Source organism: Elaeis guineensis, chromosome 16 (genome assembly GCF_000442705.2).
Source record: "Elaeis guineensis isolate ETL-2024a chromosome 16, EG11, whole genome shotgun sequence".
NCBI classification, from domain to species: domain Eukaryota; kingdom Viridiplantae; phylum Streptophyta; class Magnoliopsida; order Arecales; family Arecaceae; genus Elaeis; species Elaeis guineensis.
In genome coordinates, this window is record NC_026008.2 from 43,088,603 (window position 1) to 43,107,602 (window position 19,000).

Genomic DNA, 19,000 nt, shown 5'->3' on the forward strand with positions numbered 1-19,000 from the left:
TTTGATGATAGCATCAGGGATGGTAGAGATGGTGCTGGTTTTGTTATTCAGGGTCCGAATGGCTGCAGGGGGCTTTCATCTTTACGATCCATCTGTCCCCGATGCGGAACTTTGTGCCACCTAGGCAGATATCATCTGGATGAGGGAAAAGCTTCGAGTGGAGAGGATCTTCATGAAGGGTTACTTGCCACTGTTATCGGCTAGATTCGGAACGAGGCAATGCATCTGGAAGCTCATCTACTACTTTGTGCCATCTGAAAGTCCCTTCGTATCCCCATCGCAACATCTATTCAATACGTCTTTCAAGAGATGAATAGGGCCGCGGATTGAATAGCATCATTTGTTGCCGAGCATATTAATGACTGGATCTAACGTCAAAGTGATGACTGCCTATGGGCACTTTGTGATATTTTGTATTCTGATTCTATGGGCTGTATTCATTTTAGATTGGTGTAATCGTCTGTTTGTATTATAAAAAAAGAATATTTTAGATTGGTGTGATCGTCCGTTTGTACCAATAAAAAAAAAAATTGATATCACTTTTTGTTTATGATTTAAAGATTATAGACAATACATCAATGGTGGATCAGGATTGTATCTTTCACGCGAAAGAAGGTTTCACCTTCCTTTGTTTGAATCCTCCTTTGGATGGAACTGAGAAGGACAGATCTAAGCTTGTTTCTGAAACTGGCCTTATTTTTATTTTTTGGTACATAAACTGGCCTGGTCTTTACCAACACGTTGGAAATTGCTAACCGAACAAAATGTCACACAAGTAGACAAATGAGGGGACTCTTTTAAATAATGAGCAATGCTAAGACAACCGACAGATTCACAAATGAAGGGGATAAACTGCTATCATTCTCTCTCTCTCTTTTTTCCTTCCTTAGAAATAAAAAATTATTATATTTGATGCAATTAATTATTTTTAGACTACTGATTTCCTGTGGGCCTTATTGGTTTGGTCAGGTAAGGATAAAGTCGATGCACGGCATGCGAGAGTTCTTTTTTTTTCTTAAAAAAAATACTTTTTTAAAAAAATTGATACTAGAGAAGCTCTAACTTCCGCCCATTGTCTATACCTGGCCGCCTCCATCAAAGCCAAAGTCCAATTTTTCAGGCGTGCGAAATCAGGACAGAGTAAGTTGGAACGAGGGTTGACGCCCCAAGCTCGCCAGGTTTATCCATTCGAATTAGGTTGTGAAGTCGAGAATTTTGTGGATGATTAGGATCTAGGGTTAGAAGACATTGATAATCAAAAAGGTGTTATATTAAAAATTTCTTGAATGCAACAAATTGGGTCCTTAGCTCAGTGGTAGAGCATTTGACTGCAGATCAAGAGGTCACCGGTTCGAACCCGGTAGGGCCCTCTATACTTAAATTTTAAATATATAATTTGTTTTTAAAAAAATCGTACAAAATCGTTTTGTATAAATATTCTTATTTTCTTAACTAACAAAACCGTTTTATTATTTTTCATTTTTAATGGACAAAATTTCCTTTTACCTTACAAAGCCATTTTTCTTTTTATTTTTTATTTCTAAGGTAACCATTCTTTTGAAGTAAATTACCAAAATGGGCTAATCATCTATGTATATTCAGGTCTCACTCGAACCAATTAAAAAAAAAAAGGGCTCACCATTAACTTATATTCAAGGTCTCAGTTGAAGCAGGGGAAAAGGAAATTCCAGTGACTGAGACTTCTTTTGGTAGTCCTTGGACTCCAGCTGAGTCCTTTCAAATTCAGAGTCTAACGACTCAAATCTCCCGTGAGCTGAAGACCTGTGACCAAAGGCCTCTTGTGATAAATGAAGGCTTATAGGTCCATTCCCATGTTATCATAAAAACGTTACAGTGTACAAATATATTTCGTGTGAACGTATTGTTAGAAATCAACTCTCCATTTATTTCTTAAAATTCTTACACCATGAAATCTGTGACAGATGCTTACTGATTCAGGAATTAGAATGATCAGAGTCGGGCAATTCGATAGAAGAGTCTCTAAAAGCTGTTTGTCCCAACTCCACTATGCAATTAGAGCATCATATTCTCAACATAAAATATTTTGGACGGACAAACCAGCAAAGTGAGGCAACAATTATTAATCGGCGAAATCAAGATACATGGCTCTTCCTAGATAATAAGCAATATGGACCAAGTTGCCTTCATTATTAAAATCTACATGGTAACTTAATTTTATGAGCAATCCTCCCCAAGACTGTAAGCTAAGCTGTATAGTTGGCCAAAACTTTGCCAAACTTCTTCAATTGCTAGGCCAAAATTGTGCCAAACAACATGGGACCATGCCAGAGCTTATCTTGCTAATGTCTCTCATTTTAGACAAGCCATGCTAACATGCATCTACTCGAGTCTTAACACATGCGCCGGCCGGCAGTACCTGTCACCTGTGTCCAAGCCAGGTAGACCATCCAAAGGATTCGAAGGCAGGGTACAGCCACAAGGCTTCTGTGCAGATTTTGGGAAGTTGGTGTGGCTCTAGATCCGCCTTCCCGGCATTCGGTTCGATCGTGTTGTTCGCACTCTCACCATATGTACTCTTTCTCTGGAACAGAAGTGCAGGTTAGGAACTAACAACGATGGACCTATTTGACTCTCTTCTTTGTGGTTCATTTCTCTTTGGTTTTTTACTGCCTTTGTGTCTCAGTTCCTCCCTGGGTGGCAACCTCAGCAAATCAGAATGTAACCTCTGCCTGCTCTGCTGATCAACCAGTGGAGAAGTTTCTGAACTGTGCAATATAGCAATGCAAATTGAGAATGCCTGTAAACTAGACAATTGTGCATGAAAATGGACTGAATAGAGCCCTCCCTCATCAGGGCTAATAGACAATGCAGAAGTCTTTTCTTTTATTCCCTGTTAAAAGAAATCAACATAGTGACAATTGTAAAATATACACAAATATGACCAGTTCCAAGAAATTAAATTTTCTTTGCCAAACAAGAGCATGGTTCTGGTATTTACACCATAAAAACAAATTGTAATGCTCAGAGGATATTAAGTGATATAATTCGACTATAGTGGATATGTGACACACTTGGTTTAAAGAATTCTAATATCTTTCACCCCCCAACTAATTATATGACGCAGAAATCAGAACAAAAGGACAGAAAGATTCATCCAGTGAATATTCCATGTATGTTAAAGAAAAAAATATTCTGATGATTTGAACGACAAGATCATTGTAATATACAAGGTAGGTTTGAGGCACACAATCCGAGATTGTAGTGGTAGATTTTGTTGATACAAGCTTTAGTTCCCATATTATATTATCTGCCAAAATATGTATCAATTCATGTCTAATCATTTTGACCAGCCACCATAAGAGAGTAATTTATATAGGTACTCTTGGAGGCCACAGCCTATTTTTTGACTAAAAGGCTAATGAATCACATTCCAGATGTATCTACTTCGCTGATTTCTACCCTGGTAGTTGTAGCCATTTTAAATAAATCTAGGTGAAACTTTTTGGGTATGAAAAGTTAATAGATTCCATATTGCAAAGTTAATGGAAACTTGATATATTTTCTAATGATCGATTCACACATTACTTAAAAGTCATTCACCGTCTTTAACTTGTTTTCAACCTCTAGGACAGAACTGTATGCATGCTTAAACCAATTTATTCTATCAAATAAAAGCAAATTGCACATGGATGTACCTGAAAAAATAATGCAACAGGAGGTTGACTTCCCATGGTTGGACAATCAGCCACAACACCACTTGAATTGCCAAAAATGAAAATTGGACAGGCCATGTCCCAGCCGCCACAGTCACAGCCTCCACCAGATCTCCATCTATCAAGTAATGATGAAGGGCCACCATTTTCAGTGGCTGCCAAGCCATGTGTGCCGCTTGGGGTGACCACCTTCACATTTGCAGGAATCCAGTTGCTGGATATGGTTCCTCTTATTTGATCAATGGTTGAAACACTTGATAAGTTCAGGTGTTCTCTTGTGATGTTAGCATTCATTTCCACATTCTTGGTGCTCTCCTTTTGATTTGAGGGGATCTGAATTACAATAGCTGCAATTTCAAGGTGTGAATGCAAGTCTGCAGGTTCCCAGGGGTAAAAAGATGAAGCATCATAGTCACCCTCACTCAAAGCATGTCTAACACTAACAGGATATTGGCAATTTGCTGGCTCTTTTGAACATTTGGCCTCTAAAGGACTACCTATAACCAAGTCACCAGCACTAATGTCCACAGGTTGAATGGAATCTGAAGAGCACTGAGATCTTTCTTTGACTGCAAAACTCCTCCTTGCCTGGGCAATGTCATATAAAGTAAACTCTGTCACAATAGATTGATTGGAAGTGACATTGCAACTCGTTTCCAAGCACAAATAACTAGAAACTTGCATCTGGCCAATCATCTGAAATGACTGTGCCTTCTTGACCTTTTTCCCGGACCCAATGTTATTACCTCTCTTTTTACGACTATAGAAGGTGTAAACCCAATTAATTGCATTATCCGTTCTCCATGCCTTTGCAGAAAGAACATCTTCTCGGACTTCCGTTGAGAATTCAGAATATGGAATACCATGCTTATAATGCAATCTAAGAGTACCCTGTACATGAGCTGGTGAAGAACTTGAAACCGATCCTTGGTCTCTCTTAATCACTCTCCCAATTGGTTCCAACTTCTCTGTTGCCTTCAGAAAATCATTGGACAAAAACTTGCAGTACATACTATTTCTCCTGACGCTAGCAGAATCAAATGTTCTGACACCAGTATCTTCTCTTTCCATAAGTGGTGGATTTCGCTGAGATTTGGATTTCATGATAGGATTCAACATCTTCTTGATTGGGCTAAGCCAAGTTTTTGTGCTGAGACTGAATGGGTCTCTTTCTAACTGACAAGGTGGATAAGATATTCCCACCTTTGCTGAAAATGACTTGGTCAAGGTGTCTACCATATCTTGCTCGTAAAGGGCTTCACCGCCATTCTCAGTACCAAGCATTTGATTGCATTTTAAGTTTGGCTTTTGAGCTAATTCTCTTCCATGCTCAAAAGCTGCATTTGCAGAAGGGAATGCTGAACTATTTTTTGCTAAGGTAAAACTTTGGTATAAACTTTTGAATTTTGAGTGCTCTTCGAGTAACAAAGGTACATCAGCAGGTTCAATAGACCTTGTCTGAATTGGGAGGCTTATATTAGTAGGTGCTGATCTAACCTTTGAATTTAGAGAAGCATATGATGATATCTTTTCCTGCTGACACTTACCAGCTTCATTCCGGAAAATATAAGACAAGGAATCAGTAATCTCAATGGATATAAAACCTTTATCACTATGAGTGAGTTTTACCTTCCTTCTCTCCTCTTTTAACTGTCTCATTCTTCTTATCTCTCTAGAGCTTTGATATACAGAACCCCTCTTTAGTACTTCATTATCTTTCAAATTTGGTCCCACAAGCCTAGAAGGCATGCTTTTGCAATGAGAGCTAGGAGATTTACAGCAGCTAAACTCATAGAAGTTTTTTATGTAATATTTCTTCCTCAAGGCTTTCCATTCTATACTTTCCTCTTTTTCCAGACTGTTCTCAAGAGAGGGATGAACAATTTTAAACCTGGATGCTGCTTGGCAGCACTAGCCCCATGCTTGTACTGACCTGCAACGACCATAAGCAAACAAGGTCATGTAAGGGGGGAAGATCCACCCTGAATATACCATGTCCTAAGATTTAAATTTTATTTGTTTAATATTTTTGAAGAATTTTTCAAATTTGACCAATAATTACATGCATGACTGCTTTTGATCAACTAAGAGAATAGTAACAATCAATTTCTTCCTGCTAAACATTCAAAACATAAGCATGAGCACTAAAAGTCAAGCATGCAAACAATAGCCAGTATATGTTCTATTACCAAGCATATAGGAGAAGGAACTATGTAAATCATCAGAAAAAGAATTGATGTTGAAATTATAAATAAGGGTAAATGTGTCCTCATCAAACTTAAGGACTGTGAACCAATACAACAAACTTAGCAAATAAAACCTGATACCTGATGTTTGACTCTCAAAAATGTAAACATGGCTTGACAAATTGTAACCTGAAGGGGAAAAAAGGCTTCAAAAATGGATTCTCTTTTATTAAGATGACTAGTTATCACCATATTATCCTCAAAAATTTGTATTCATAATAAATCATGAAATTCTGCAGAGACCATGCAACTGGAGAGCTATTTTATATGCTGGCAATTAACAAATGCATAACTCTAAAATTCTGATTTTTTTTTTCTTAGTGGCTGTTCTGACTGAAATATAATGTAGTGCAAGTGAAAAAAGGTCCGACCAATGTGGTTAGTGTTAGATGTGTACCCTAGATGCCAGATTGACTGACACATTCCTGTACAAATTTAAGGACAAATTTATAATTTTGACTATAAATAAATAAAAGGATTATTCTACTCTCACATTGTATCTGTGATACATCCTTTGAGTTAGTAAGAATGTTAATTCATATTTTCAAGAGTTAAAAATTTAAGGCATGAATTTACATAACTAACTCATAAACAGCTCCTGACCATAGGATCATCACGAGGATGGTGATCGATCCGGAAGGTTGGTGTACAATCACTTTCTTAGGGTAGATGTGTCTTGAGTCTACGGTGTGGAGACACCAGAGCGAGAGTACAGGTATTCGTTAAGAACGAGAGTACTAAGCATGACCACCTCGAGCAATCATAAGGAAGTCTACCTTCTCGTCGATGACTAGCTCGATGCTGCAGCTGTGTGTCTAGTTCTTTGACCTGAGGTGCATCGACAGTTCACCTTGAGTGTGTTATAGTTTGACTACACCATAACTCGGTCTCCTAGCCATTCGAAATCCCGAGGTATATGTTGGCTGTAGCATATTCATTGTAGGAACCAGATTGCACCAAGATGGAATCTGTCAACCTCGGTAGATGAGAGTAGTCCTATGATGATCAAAAGATTGAGTCCTTAAGCCCATGGCCATGGCAGAGTGAAATAATGGAAAAGAATTTTCCATTGGGATTTCACATCGGACTCGGATCGATCGATTGATTCATATGACTGATGTTGGATTTAACGAGTTCACCTTAACCCTAATTCAGTCGAGACTCATGATAGAGGAACTCAATCACACAGGTAGCTGCACCGAGAGGTTCGTCTTCATTTCTGATGGGTTGCCATCATATACTGCTAGGTGTCACTGATGGATTTTGAGAGCAATTAGAATGATCTTGATAATCGATCATTTTAATTATCTGAATCAGAAGAGTTCTGGTCCATCGAAAGGAGTTTTGATGATGTCGATGATAAGATCACGACATGTCTCATTACCATATGGAAATGAACCTAACTGGATCACACAAACAAGAGTTAGGATCTGGATGTCATCAATTGAGCTAGCCCAGTTCGATTGATTTGGATTAGATCCAATTAGGTTTAAGAAAATCGTGCTAGCACATGATTGAGCCTAACTTTCTCCTCCTGCAATCATTTTCATCTCGACTGAGCCAAATATGATTTGACTCACCCAGAGAACCTTGAGAAGATTTCTCTCAGTCTGACTGGAGCCAGTCTAGCTCAGAAAAGTTTTGTCTTAATTCATGAGATGAATTTAAGACAACACCTGCCAATTTCTGTCACCTGTCATTTTCGTTTTAAGACATCGGTCAAACGTTGACTTATGGATCTTGAACTGAAGGTCACTTGGCAAGAGGTCATTAGAGAGTTTTTGTGGAGTGTCCACCTGCTAAATTAGGCCTCAAAGTGGGCGCCAAGATCAGATTGGGCGTGCGCCCCAAGTAGATAAGGATAGAGTCCCATGAGATGAGGACTCTATGCCTTAATCGACTCAAACTATTGGGCGCCAATCTCACTGTGTTTATCCAGTGTCGGCACCAACAATAGGAGGATTTGGTGGGATTCTTATCTGATATGATTAGATGACATCACTCCATCAATCAGAATTTTTTCAGAATTAATTGAAATTTTTTGATTGATCGAATGATGTGGCACTGCATGGCGCAGCAGGATCTATTTAAACCCTGTCTACACCTAAGGTTTATTGAATCTGCTCAATACCCAGCAAAAGCCTGATATCCCTCAACTTCTTCATGTTTCTCTGGTCCTCTCTCTCTCCTCTTCACGTCCAAGAAGTTGGGCGTCCATCTGGTGCTTGTCTAAGGCGTGGTGGCTCTCTGATCAGAAGGCTGCAGGGATTTGTCGAGAAGCTGCTGCTCCAACTTCAAAAGATCTTTTGAAAATCTTCCATATCTGATTTTTGGAGCAGAGATTTGCAAGGAGAAGACGATTCAGATCCTGCTCGAGTAGATACCGGTAGAGGCCAGGCGACTGCGTGGCTATTTTTGAACCTCGGACATTGCTGCGATCATCTACAGGGTAATCTAATTACCCTAGAGGTATTTCTCTAATTCTCAAGTTTTAGATTTAATTTTAGATTAAATATCAGATAATAAGAATCAGATCTAATAGACCTTAGATCTGAAATAAAGTAAGATAATTTTTTTAAAAATATTCCATCCCAGATCTCATTAGATCTGCAAGATCCTACAAGGAAAAAGCTGGTTTTCCCTTCAACTGGTATCAGAGCCAGGTTGATGGCTCTATTTCAGATCTAATTTAGATCTGATTTTTAATTTTATTTATCTGATATTAATGAATTTCAGATATCACATCAGATGTGATTGGATATGAAATCAGAAAATTTAAAATTAAATCTAAGTAGATCTAACATGTATGAGATGCATAACTAGACTAGGAATAGTTTAAACTATGAATAGTCTTGAAGTTTTATATTTTAATGTGATATAAATTAGATCTAATTTATTCTCTGATTTTTTGATATTATAAATGTTATATTCAGATCAAAAAATAAAAAATAAAATTTAATTAATTCATAAGATTGATCTGCTGCATGCCTAGACTAGTTGTAAAATTGTTCTAGTAACTGTCTAGAATAGATTTTATATTGAATAGTTCAATTTAAATCTTATTTTTCAGATATTACATGTGATGTATCAGATCTGAAAGTATGCTAATTAGATCAGATTTTAATACATGAGATGTATGCAAAGCATGTATAAGTTAGATCTGAAATTATATATGTGATATGTAAGTTAGATTTAACTAGTTTTGTAGTTAAATCAATATTTCTGATTAAGATGTTCCTCATGGCCATCCGGTCATAAGAACAAAGTAGGGTTTAAGACCCTCTCCTCCCATTCAATGGGGTATTCTTATGGCGTGTAGGGGTGCTGCACGTTCATCCGTAATCAGAAATCAAACTTACTTTTCTATAAAACCCTAGATCCTGAAATCCTATGATTTATTTTACATGTTTTGTTTATGAACCCAAGACTTAATTAATGAATTAAGCTTATGAAATTAAATTAGGTCTAAAATTGAGAATTTCAGATCTAAGTCATTTTCATAAAATTGGGTTCTGACTTGGGTAGCTCAATTAGGTCTAGTGGTTGATCAAACTGAATAAAAAGTTGGTTAGGTGGGATCATGAAAGCTAATAATTGACTAGCCTAATAGGATTAAGTCAAGGTCGAATCACATTCATATGTGACTCGATCAAGTTAAGATCTAATTTGGCTCAGTGGTTAGAGCCTGGATTGTAGGCTAACCCAATTGATTCTGGTTCGATAATTTGGTGTCTAAGGTAAGTTGGGCAGATGCGACCGAATGGTTTTTAATTGGGAGCTACTCGACTCGAATGCGTTCTTGTCAAGTTAATGGCATATCCCTCCCACCGGTCTCACTTACCTGACCATATGTGTCGATCCAGTTCTGATTTGAGGTGACTAACAATTCGAGCTAACCCATGCCACTAGGTTAGTCATAATTGTTATGACTATGTCAAGTCAAGTTTAATGAGACCTAAATTAAATCTTCCTAAGAAAATATTAAGTCTAAGGTCTTCCACCATTGTGGATGTGCGGGCCCTTCCCGGGGTTGATTATTCTCGACTGGTTACAGTGGCTCAGTTGCATCGAGAAGACGCAACCATGTCCATTAGGCATTGGATGCTACGGATTAGAAGATGGGTTGTGCTCAATATTCCGGATACGGTGAGGGACTCAATCAGGAATCTAGTTCGTGCAAATGGTGGGTTTGACTTAACTAAAGATTGGAGCAATATTCCAGACACGATGAGCTTCATGAATTAGAGACCAAGTTTTGAGTGCACCATGATTAGAGAATTATTGGACAAGAGTTGTCCACTCATCGGTTGACCCATCACCAATAACTGTTAGGTGAGGTGGTGAGCCAGTCGGTGAGACCGCACCACCCACTAGAAATCACTAATCACGGAGATTTTCACATCTCTACCTAGGGAGTGTAGGGATCTGAGAAAATAGTGGGAGCCTAATTTATTTAAAAATAAAACCCCTAAACAAATTGGTTAAGTCTGATTACAAAATCTAACTAGAAACTTTTGACTCTCTACAGAAAACATGTCTGCATCCAACCTCCTGACCAAAATACTAGACACCCACAGATTGACTGAACCCAATTTCAAGGACTAGTTGAGGAACTACAGAATTATTCTGGGTTCTGAGAAACTGACTCATGTCTTGAACCAGGACCCACATGCCATGCCAACACGTCCGACTGCTGAACAGAGAGCGTCTCTGGAAAAATGGACGGATGAAGATAACAAAGCCAGGTACTACATGTTAGGTGCCATGTCTGATGACTTACAGCGCCAGCATGAGAACATTATGACTACCCATCAAATGTTGGCTCACCTACAAGTGTTGTTTGGTGAACAAAGTCACGCAGCCAAATATCAAGTCTGCCAAAGACTTTTTAAGGCTAAAATGCGTGATGGACAGTCAGTCCAAGATCATTGTTTGACAATGATCAAGGATCTTGAGGAGCTTGAGAAGCTCGGTATCATCTTAGACAAAGATTTTCAGATTGATGTGATCCTTCAGTTTTTGTCCAATGCATATGGTCAGTTCATCATGAACTTCCATATGCATAAGATGCAGTGTACCTTGGCTGAGTTAATGAACATGTTGGTTACGGCTGAGCTTTCTTTGAAGAGTTCAAAAGGCTCAGTCCTTACTGTGGAGCGGACTTCTTCCAAGAGAAAGTTTTTTGAAAAGAAGAAGTCTGCGAAGAAGCAGAAGGTAGATGAGAAAAGGAAGAAAATGGAACCGAAGAAGAAGGCTGCTGAAAAAAAAATATATTTTCACTGCAATTCAGACGGCCATTGGAAACGAAACTGTCCTCAGTACCTGGCCACCCTGAAGAACAAGAAGGATGGTCCTTCTGGAGGTATGCTCGTTATAGAATCTAATCTTACGATTTTCTCTGCATCCAGTTGGATACTTGACTCTGGTTCTAGTGCTCATTTGTGCACTTCTATGCAGGATCTTGAGGAGAGCAGAAGGCTGAGGGATGGGGATATGATCCTACGCGTCGGAAACGGAATAAAAGTTGCTGCTGTGACTGTGAAAACCTACCCTCTGTGATTACCGTTAGGATTAGATTTAGTTCTTAGAGACCGTTATTATGTGTCTGCAGCAAGCAAGAATTTGATTTCTGTTTCATGTTTAGCACAAGAAGGCTATGTGATTAGCTTTCATAAGGATCATTGTAACATATTTTATGAAAATAATAAAGTTGCAAATGATTTTCTTATTAATGGTCTCTACCAGCTACATATTGATGTATTTGTATTTCATATCGAGCAAAATGTAAATGCCATGAAAATTAAAAGGCCTAGAGATAGTCTAAATGATAGGTATCTATGGCACCTAAGGCTAGGTCATATAGTGGAAGACAGGGTTAACAAATTAAAGAAATCCGGACTATTGAGTCTATTGACTTTCGAGTCATATCCAGTTTGTGAATCATGCCTTCAAGGCAAAATGACCAAGCTTCCTTTTGTGGGACATGGGGAAAGGGCCACAGACCTACTTGCCCTAGTACATACGGATGTGTGCGGTCCATTTAATGTGCCGGTTAGAGGCAACTATGTCTACTTCATTACCTTCACCGATGATATGTCTAGGTCTGGGTATGTATTTCTAATGAAACACAAATCTGAAGCTTTTGAAAAGTTCAAAGAATTCAGGCATGAGGTAGAAAAACAAACAGGAAAGCCCATTAAGGTTCTTCGATCAGATCGAGGAGGTGAATACCTTAGTCGGGAGTTTCTAGACTATCTTAAGGACAATGGCATAGTCTCTCAATGGACTCCACCTAGAACGCCACAACTCAACGAAATTTCAGAACGAAGAAAGCGGACCCTATTAGATATGGTCCGTTCCATGATGAGCTTCACAAACTTCTTTGAGTTTCTTTGGAGACATTGTCTCATGACAGCAATATATGTATTGAATAGGATTTCCTCTAAAATCGTTCCTACCACACCGTATGAGATATGGCATGGTAAGAAGCCAAGTCTGAGTCATCTCAGAATTTGGGGTTGTCCGGCTCATGTCAAGAGACAGCAAGTGGACAAGTTAGAGTTCAGGTCTTTTAGAGCTCGGTTCATAGAATATCCTAAAGAGTCATTAGGATACTATTTCTATATTTCGGAAGATCACAATGTGATTGTGAATCGACATGCTATTTTTCTTGAAAAACAGTTTATTCAAGATGGTAGCATCGGAAGAATAATTAAGCTCAAGGAGAATGTCTCCCAAGAGCAACGAGCTAAAGAACCTGAGGAACCCAATCAATTAGAACCAGTCCTAACACAACCTCTTCCACCTCGTAGATCGACTAGGATTTTCCGTCCTCCTGAAAGGTACTTAGGTACTATACAAAAAGAAGTAGAGAAAATGTTCCTCACGAAAAATAGGGCTCATGGTGATGACCCCAAGACCTATGACGAGGCGATATCAGATATCGACTCCGAGAAATGGTTAGAGGCAATGAGATCAGAAATTGACTCGATGCACTCAAACCAAGTCTAGACCTCGGTAGATCCACCTGAAGGTATTGTACCTATTAGGTGTAAATGAATCTTCAAGAGAAAGATAGGTGCAGATAGGAATGTGAAGACATTCAAGGCTAGGCTCGTAGCGAAAGGTTGTAGTCAGCGCGAAAGCATTGACTATCAGGATATCTTCTCGTCCGTAGCTATGCTAAAATCCATCCGCACATTGCTTGCTGTTACAGTCTATTTCGATTATGAAATATGGCAGATGGACGTGAAAATGACGTTCTTAAATGGATATCTTGAGGAAGATATCTATATGGAACAGCCGCTTGGTTTCACATCCAGTGATGATGATCACAAGGTCTGCAAGCTGCAAAGGTCTATTTATGGACTTAAGCAAGCATCTCAGAGCTGGAATACTCGTTTCAATGATGTGATCAAAATATTTGGTTTCATCAAGAACGAGGAACTATGTGTATTCAAGAAGGTCAGTGGGAGCGTAGTTGTTTTCCTCGTACTGTACGTTGATGACATCTTCCTAATTGAAAATGATATTTCCATATTGACTTCAGTCAAAATATGGTTGTCTAAGGAGTTCTCTATGAAAAATCTAAGAGAAGCATCCTTTATACTGGGTATTAAGGTCTATAGAGATAGACCAAATAGGATGCTAGGACTTTCACAGAAAATGTACATAGAGGAGGTGCTAAAAAGGTTTAGCATGAAAAACTCCAAAAAAGATTTAGTACCTTTTAGACATGGCATTCATCTCCCCAAGAAGATGTGCCCTAGCACACCTGAGGAGATTGAATACATGAGCAAAATCCCTTATGCTTCCGCAATAGGGAGCCTCATGTATGCCATGCTATGTACACGACCTGATATAGCCCATGCTGTGAGTGTCACAAGTAGATATCAGTCGAATCCAAGCAAAGAGCACTGGACTTTTATGAAATATATCTTTAAGTACTTGAGAAGGACTAAGGATATATTTCTAGTCTTTGGGAATGGAGAACTCCAGGTTCAGAGATTTACAGACTCAAACTTCATGTCTGATATAGATGATCGAAAGTCGACATCTGAAAGTCTGTTCATTTGCAATGGTGGTGCAGTCAACTGGAAGAGTTCTAAGAATACGGTAATTGCTGATCCACCATGGAGGCAGAGTATATTGCTGCATCGGAAGATGTGAAGGAGGTATTCTGATACAAAAAATTTGCCGCAGAGCTTGAAGTGATGACATCCCTCTTTACTGCAACAATAATGACGCCATAGCTCTGGCTAAGGAGCCAAGGTCTCACCAGAAGTCCAAGCATATCAAGCGGCGATTCCATCTGATCCGTGATTATCTCGAAAAGGATTATGTCGAGATTAAGAGAGTCGACTCCACAAACAATGTGGCAGACCCACTGACAAAGCCATTAGGCCAGCAGAAGATCGAAACCCACCTTGAGAAGATGGGACTTAGATATGTAGCCAATTGGTATTAGGTCAAGTGGGAGTTTGTTAGATGTGTGCCCTAGATGCCAGATTGACTGACACATTCCTGTACAAATCTAAGGACAAATTTATAATTTTGACTATAAATAAATAAAAGGATTATTCTACTATCACATTGTGTCTGTGATACATCCTTTGAGTTAGTAGGCATGTTAATTCATATTTTCAAAAGTTGAAAATTTAAGGCATGAATTTACATAACTAACTCATAAATAGCTCCTGACCATAGGATCATCACGAGAATGGTGATCGATCCGGAAGGTTGGTGTACGATCGCTTTCTTAGGGTAGATGTGTCTTGAGTCTACGGTGTGGAAACACCAGAGCGAGAGTACAGGTATTCGTTAAGAACGAGAGTACTGAGCGTGACCACCTCGAGCAGTCATAAGGAAGTCTACTTTCTCATCAATGACTAGCTCGATGCTGCAGCTGTATGTCTAGTTCTTTGACCTGAGGTGCATCGACAGTTCACCTTGAGTGTGTTATAGTTTGACTACACTATAACTCGGTCTCCTAGCCATTCAGAATCCTGAGGTGTATGTTGGTTGTAGCATATTCATTGTAGGAACCAGATTGCACCAAGATGGGATCTATCAACCTCGGTAGATGAGAAGAGTAGTCCTTTGATGATCGAAAGATCGAGTCCTTAAGTCCATGGCCATGGCAGAGTGAAATAATGGAAAAAAATTTTTCATTGGAGTTTCACATCGAACTCGGATCGATCGATTGATTCATATGACTGATGTTGGGTTTGACGAGTTCACCTTAACCCTAATTCAGTCGGAACTCATGATAGAAGAACTCAATCACACAGGTAGCTGCACCGAGAGGTTCATCTTCATTTCTGATGGGTTGTCACCATATACTGCCAGGTGTCACTGGTGAATTTTGAGAGCAATTAGAATGATCTTGATGATCGATCATTCTAATTGTCTAAATCAGAAGAGGTCTGGTCCACCGAAAGGAGTTTCGATGATGTCGATGATGAGATCACGACATGTCTCATTACCATATGGAAATGAACCTAACTGGATCACACAAACAAGAGTTAGGGTCTGGATGTCATCAATTGAGCTAGCCCAGTTCGATTGATTTGGATTAGATCCAATTAGGTTCAAAAAAATCGTGCTAGCACACGATTGAGCCTAACTTTCTCCTCGTATAATCTTTTTCATCTCGACTGAGTCAAATGTGATTTGACTCACCCAGAGAACCTTGAGAAGATTTTTCTCAGTCTGACTGGAGCTAGTCCAGCTCAGAAAAATCTTGTCTTAATTCATGAGATGAATTTAAGACAACACCTGTCAATTTCTGTCACCTGCCATTTTCGTTTTAGGACATCGGTCAAACGTTGACTTATGGATCTTGAACTGAAGGCCACTTGGCAAGAGGTCATTGGAGAGTTTTTGTGGAGTGTCCATCTACTAAATTAGACCTCAAAGTGGGCGCCAAGATCAGATTGGGCGTGCGTCCCAAGTGGATAAGGATAGAGTCCCATGAGATGAGGACTCTATGCCTTGATCGACTCAAACTGTTGGGCGCCAATCTCACTGTGTTTATCCAATGTTGGCGCCAACAGTAGGAGGGTTTGATGGGATTTTTATCTGATATGATCAGATGACATCACTCCACCAATCAGAATTTTTACAGAATTAATTGGAATTTTCTTATTGGTCGAATGATGTGGCACTGCATGGCGCAGCAGGGTCTATTTAAACCCTGTCTGCACCTAGGGTTTATTGAATCTGCTCAATACCCAGCAAAAGCCTGATATCCCTCAACTTCTCCATATCCCTTCTAGTCCTCTCTCTACCCTCTTCACGTCCAAGAAGTCGGGCGTCCATCTGGTGCTTGTCCAAGACGTGGTGGCTCCCTGATCAGAAGGCTGCAGGGATTTGTCGAGAAGCTGCTGCTCCAGCTTTAGAAGATCTTTTGAAGATCTTCTAGATCAGATCCAGATCTGATTTTTAGAGCAGAGATTTACAAGGAGAAGACAATCCAGATCCTGCTCGAGTGGATACCGGTAGAGGCTAGGCGACTGCGTGGTTATTTTTGAATCTCGAGCATTGCTGCGATCATCTACAGGGTAATCTAGTTACCCTAGAGATATTTCTCTAATTCTCAAGTTTTAGATTTAATTTTAGATTAAATATCAGATAATAAGAATCAGATCTAATAGACCTTAGATATGAAATAAAGTAGGATAATTTTTTTTAAAAATATTTCACTCCAGATCTCATTAGATCTGGAAGATCCTACAAGGAAAAAGCCGGTTTTTCCTTCAGTTAGCATGCTACGTCTTGATAAAGCTGTTTCTGGTTATTTCAGATTGAGTGGAAGCAAGCTGAATATCTTGCATTTCATTTGTTATTCATGTTATCTTTCAGCTAAAACATCACCCAGTTGTAGCAAGATGTGGCAAGCTTTCAAGGATTTATCAAAAAGCCTACTTGTTTGTGTGTCTAATATCTTATGATCCAAGAGAGTCACCATCCATTCATAAAAGAGCAAAATTACATACCGAAGAAGATGGAAGCCAGAGAATAATTATAATAATGAGAAAAACAAAAGCAAGCACCACAGATGGCTTTATTTGAATGGCCAGAGATAAAAATGCAACTACTTGCAGAGAGAAGATTCCTTCAAATTTCAAAGTGAAAATGACACTTACAGGCAGCAAGCTAAGGAGTTAGCGTAGAAATGAATGGTGCTAAAATGCAAAATCAGAAGAATAGACAGTGAAAAATCCATGAAATACACAGAAAGAGATGTACTAACAGTCTAACACACTACCTATTGGTCAGTTGGCTACGCCACAGTATAAAATCTACACATTGTCCTTAAGCAACGCAAGTTAATTTATCTAAGCAAAAATCAACCTAAGTGAATACATAACCTGAACAAGTTCGCACAGCAACGCGACCGTGAAATATAAACACAAAAAAAGTCACTAATATTTGCCAAGGCATAGCTAGAACTTAATGGTTTTCTCTCCTCTGTAGTCTGTGACAAGAGCACATCAAAGGTAATAAAATGCATTAGAATCGAATGCAAATCAAGTCCTTAAGTGGCAAGTCCTTTTACCTCCACAATCAGATGAACAAAAAATTACAAGCTTATCATGGCATCAGTTTCGATAGAATGCACATATCCATCTCCACTTATCCCTACCTACCATTAACTAAGTTCGATCTTTGCTTCAGTATTCACATCCTATGGCGTGACATCTAGCCCTGATTTATCGACACCACCAAAAAACTAAGCTAACTAACAAGAAAGCGAAGAAAACTCACTAAAAAAATATATATCAAACTAAATCCATATCCAAGCAAACCGATACCCATTTGCTGTGATTGAGAAGCAGAAGGCAAAACAGATCTTCTCAAAGATTGTTGGGAAAAAAAATGGAGCTAATGGAATGCAGTGGAGGAACGAAACCCAAATGGGAAGCAAACGAGCCAACGAAAGTCAAAAAGCGGTCATTTTGCAGCATCCCCCCTTTTCAGTGAGAAAGTAGTTCAATGCAAAGCCGAAAACAGACATGGGGGCTGAAGCTATCATACAGACGAGCATTCCAATCTAAGATGGCGTTTAATACTGATTAAACCGCCCCAAATCCCGATTCCCACCAGAACCAAAAGAGACCGGGTGTCCATAAAGAGAGATAAAAGAGCCACCTTTTGTGATGAAGAAAGCAGCATTGCATCATAGGAATCGAAGACGATGCTGAACAAAATCCCAACTTTCGTTGTGTGAAATCCAGTGGGAAGCAAGCCAATAGCAAAGAGGGATACCTTGCACCCGACGAAGAGGGAGGAAGGAGACGCAGGGGGGTCGACAGACAGAGCGCGAGAGGTGTCGTAAGGTTTTGATTTTGTTCGCTCGACAAGAAGAGAAGCCCACGGAGGGTTTTCCCAACGAGTACGATGATGCTGGGCGTCATCGGGATTCGGTAGGCTGTAGAATAAATAATAAACTAACATCAATCTCCACGAAGAACCCCTAAAAGTCCGCGATTGGCGCCTGTCCAGGGATGAACGGACACGTGCGGGGGTGCTGAGGGCTGTCTTTGACGAGAGTTCCAGCGTCTGCTAGCATTTCGGAAGTTCCGGCTCTTTGTCGGAAGTTAGAATCATTGCTCGCGAGTGCTTGCATTATCTCGTATTTCTCAAAAATTAGGATCCCGCGATTCCCCTTTTAAAGCCTCCACTCTGCCTGCCTCAGGGGCGTGCAAGCCGCTGCCACTGATGAAGAAAGGGATGATATCCATGCACGTGTGGTGTCCTTCTAGCGTAGCTTGGTGTGGCCTACAGCGTATTGCTGCTGTTCCTCCTCTGTGGCTTCCGTCCGCTCTTTTTTCTCTCGCGATCTCTAACGCTCTTGCTGGGAGAGAAGTGGGAGAGAAGAATAGGAGAAAAAACAAAAAAAATATTTTTTTTAATTAAAAAATTTTTAATTAAAAAATAGAAAAAATATAAATTATTTTAAATCAATAATTTTTTTCTTCTTCAAATCGAATGAATTTGAAGAAAAAATAATTAAAAAAAATTAAGAGTTGATGAATCTTTTATAATTTTCATCTT

General features: G+C 39.3%; 1 protein-coding gene and 1 non-coding gene across 3 annotated transcripts; one reads left to right on the forward strand and one right to left on the reverse strand.

Moving 5' to 3' along the window:
- The first annotated feature begins 1,298 nt into the window (after positions 1–1,298).
- TRNAC-GCA (transfer RNA cysteine (anticodon GCA)) lies at positions 1,299–1,370 on the forward strand. The gene has a single exon. It is a non-coding gene; the product is annotated as a tRNA-Cys (tRNA).
- A 768-nt stretch (positions 1,371–2,138) lies between these two features.
- Positions 2,139–18,785, reverse strand: LOC105059222 (uncharacterized). Of its 2 annotated transcripts, XM_073250356.1 has the most exons (3): positions 18,212–18,785; positions 3,678–5,628; positions 2,139–2,872 (listed from the first exon to the last, which is right to left on the reverse strand). In XM_073250356.1, exons 2-3 carry the CDS (start codon positions 5,442–5,444, stop codon positions 2,582–2,584), a joined length of 2,058 nt encoding a protein of 685 aa, XP_073106457.1. In that variant the 5' UTR covers positions 5,445–5,628; positions 18,212–18,785; the 3' UTR covers positions 2,139–2,581. The 2 variants fall into 2 exon arrangements, with proteins under 2 accessions (XP_073106457.1, XP_073106458.1); XM_073250357.1 differs by lacking the exon at positions 18,212–18,785 and having other exon boundaries at positions 3,678–6,674.
- Positions 18,786–19,000: the final 215 nt, after the last annotated feature.

Bases quoted from the DNA above. Each gene is read 5' to 3' on its own strand.
- LOC105059222 (XM_073250356.1), bottom strand. From the start codon at position 5,444: ATGCCTTCTAGGCTTGTGGGACCAAATTTGAAAGATAATGAAGTACTA. The intron at 2,873-3,677 runs GTACATCCATGT...TTCTTTTAACAG, and splicing joins CTGTTGCATTATTTTTTCAG to GGAATAAAAGAAAAGACTTC.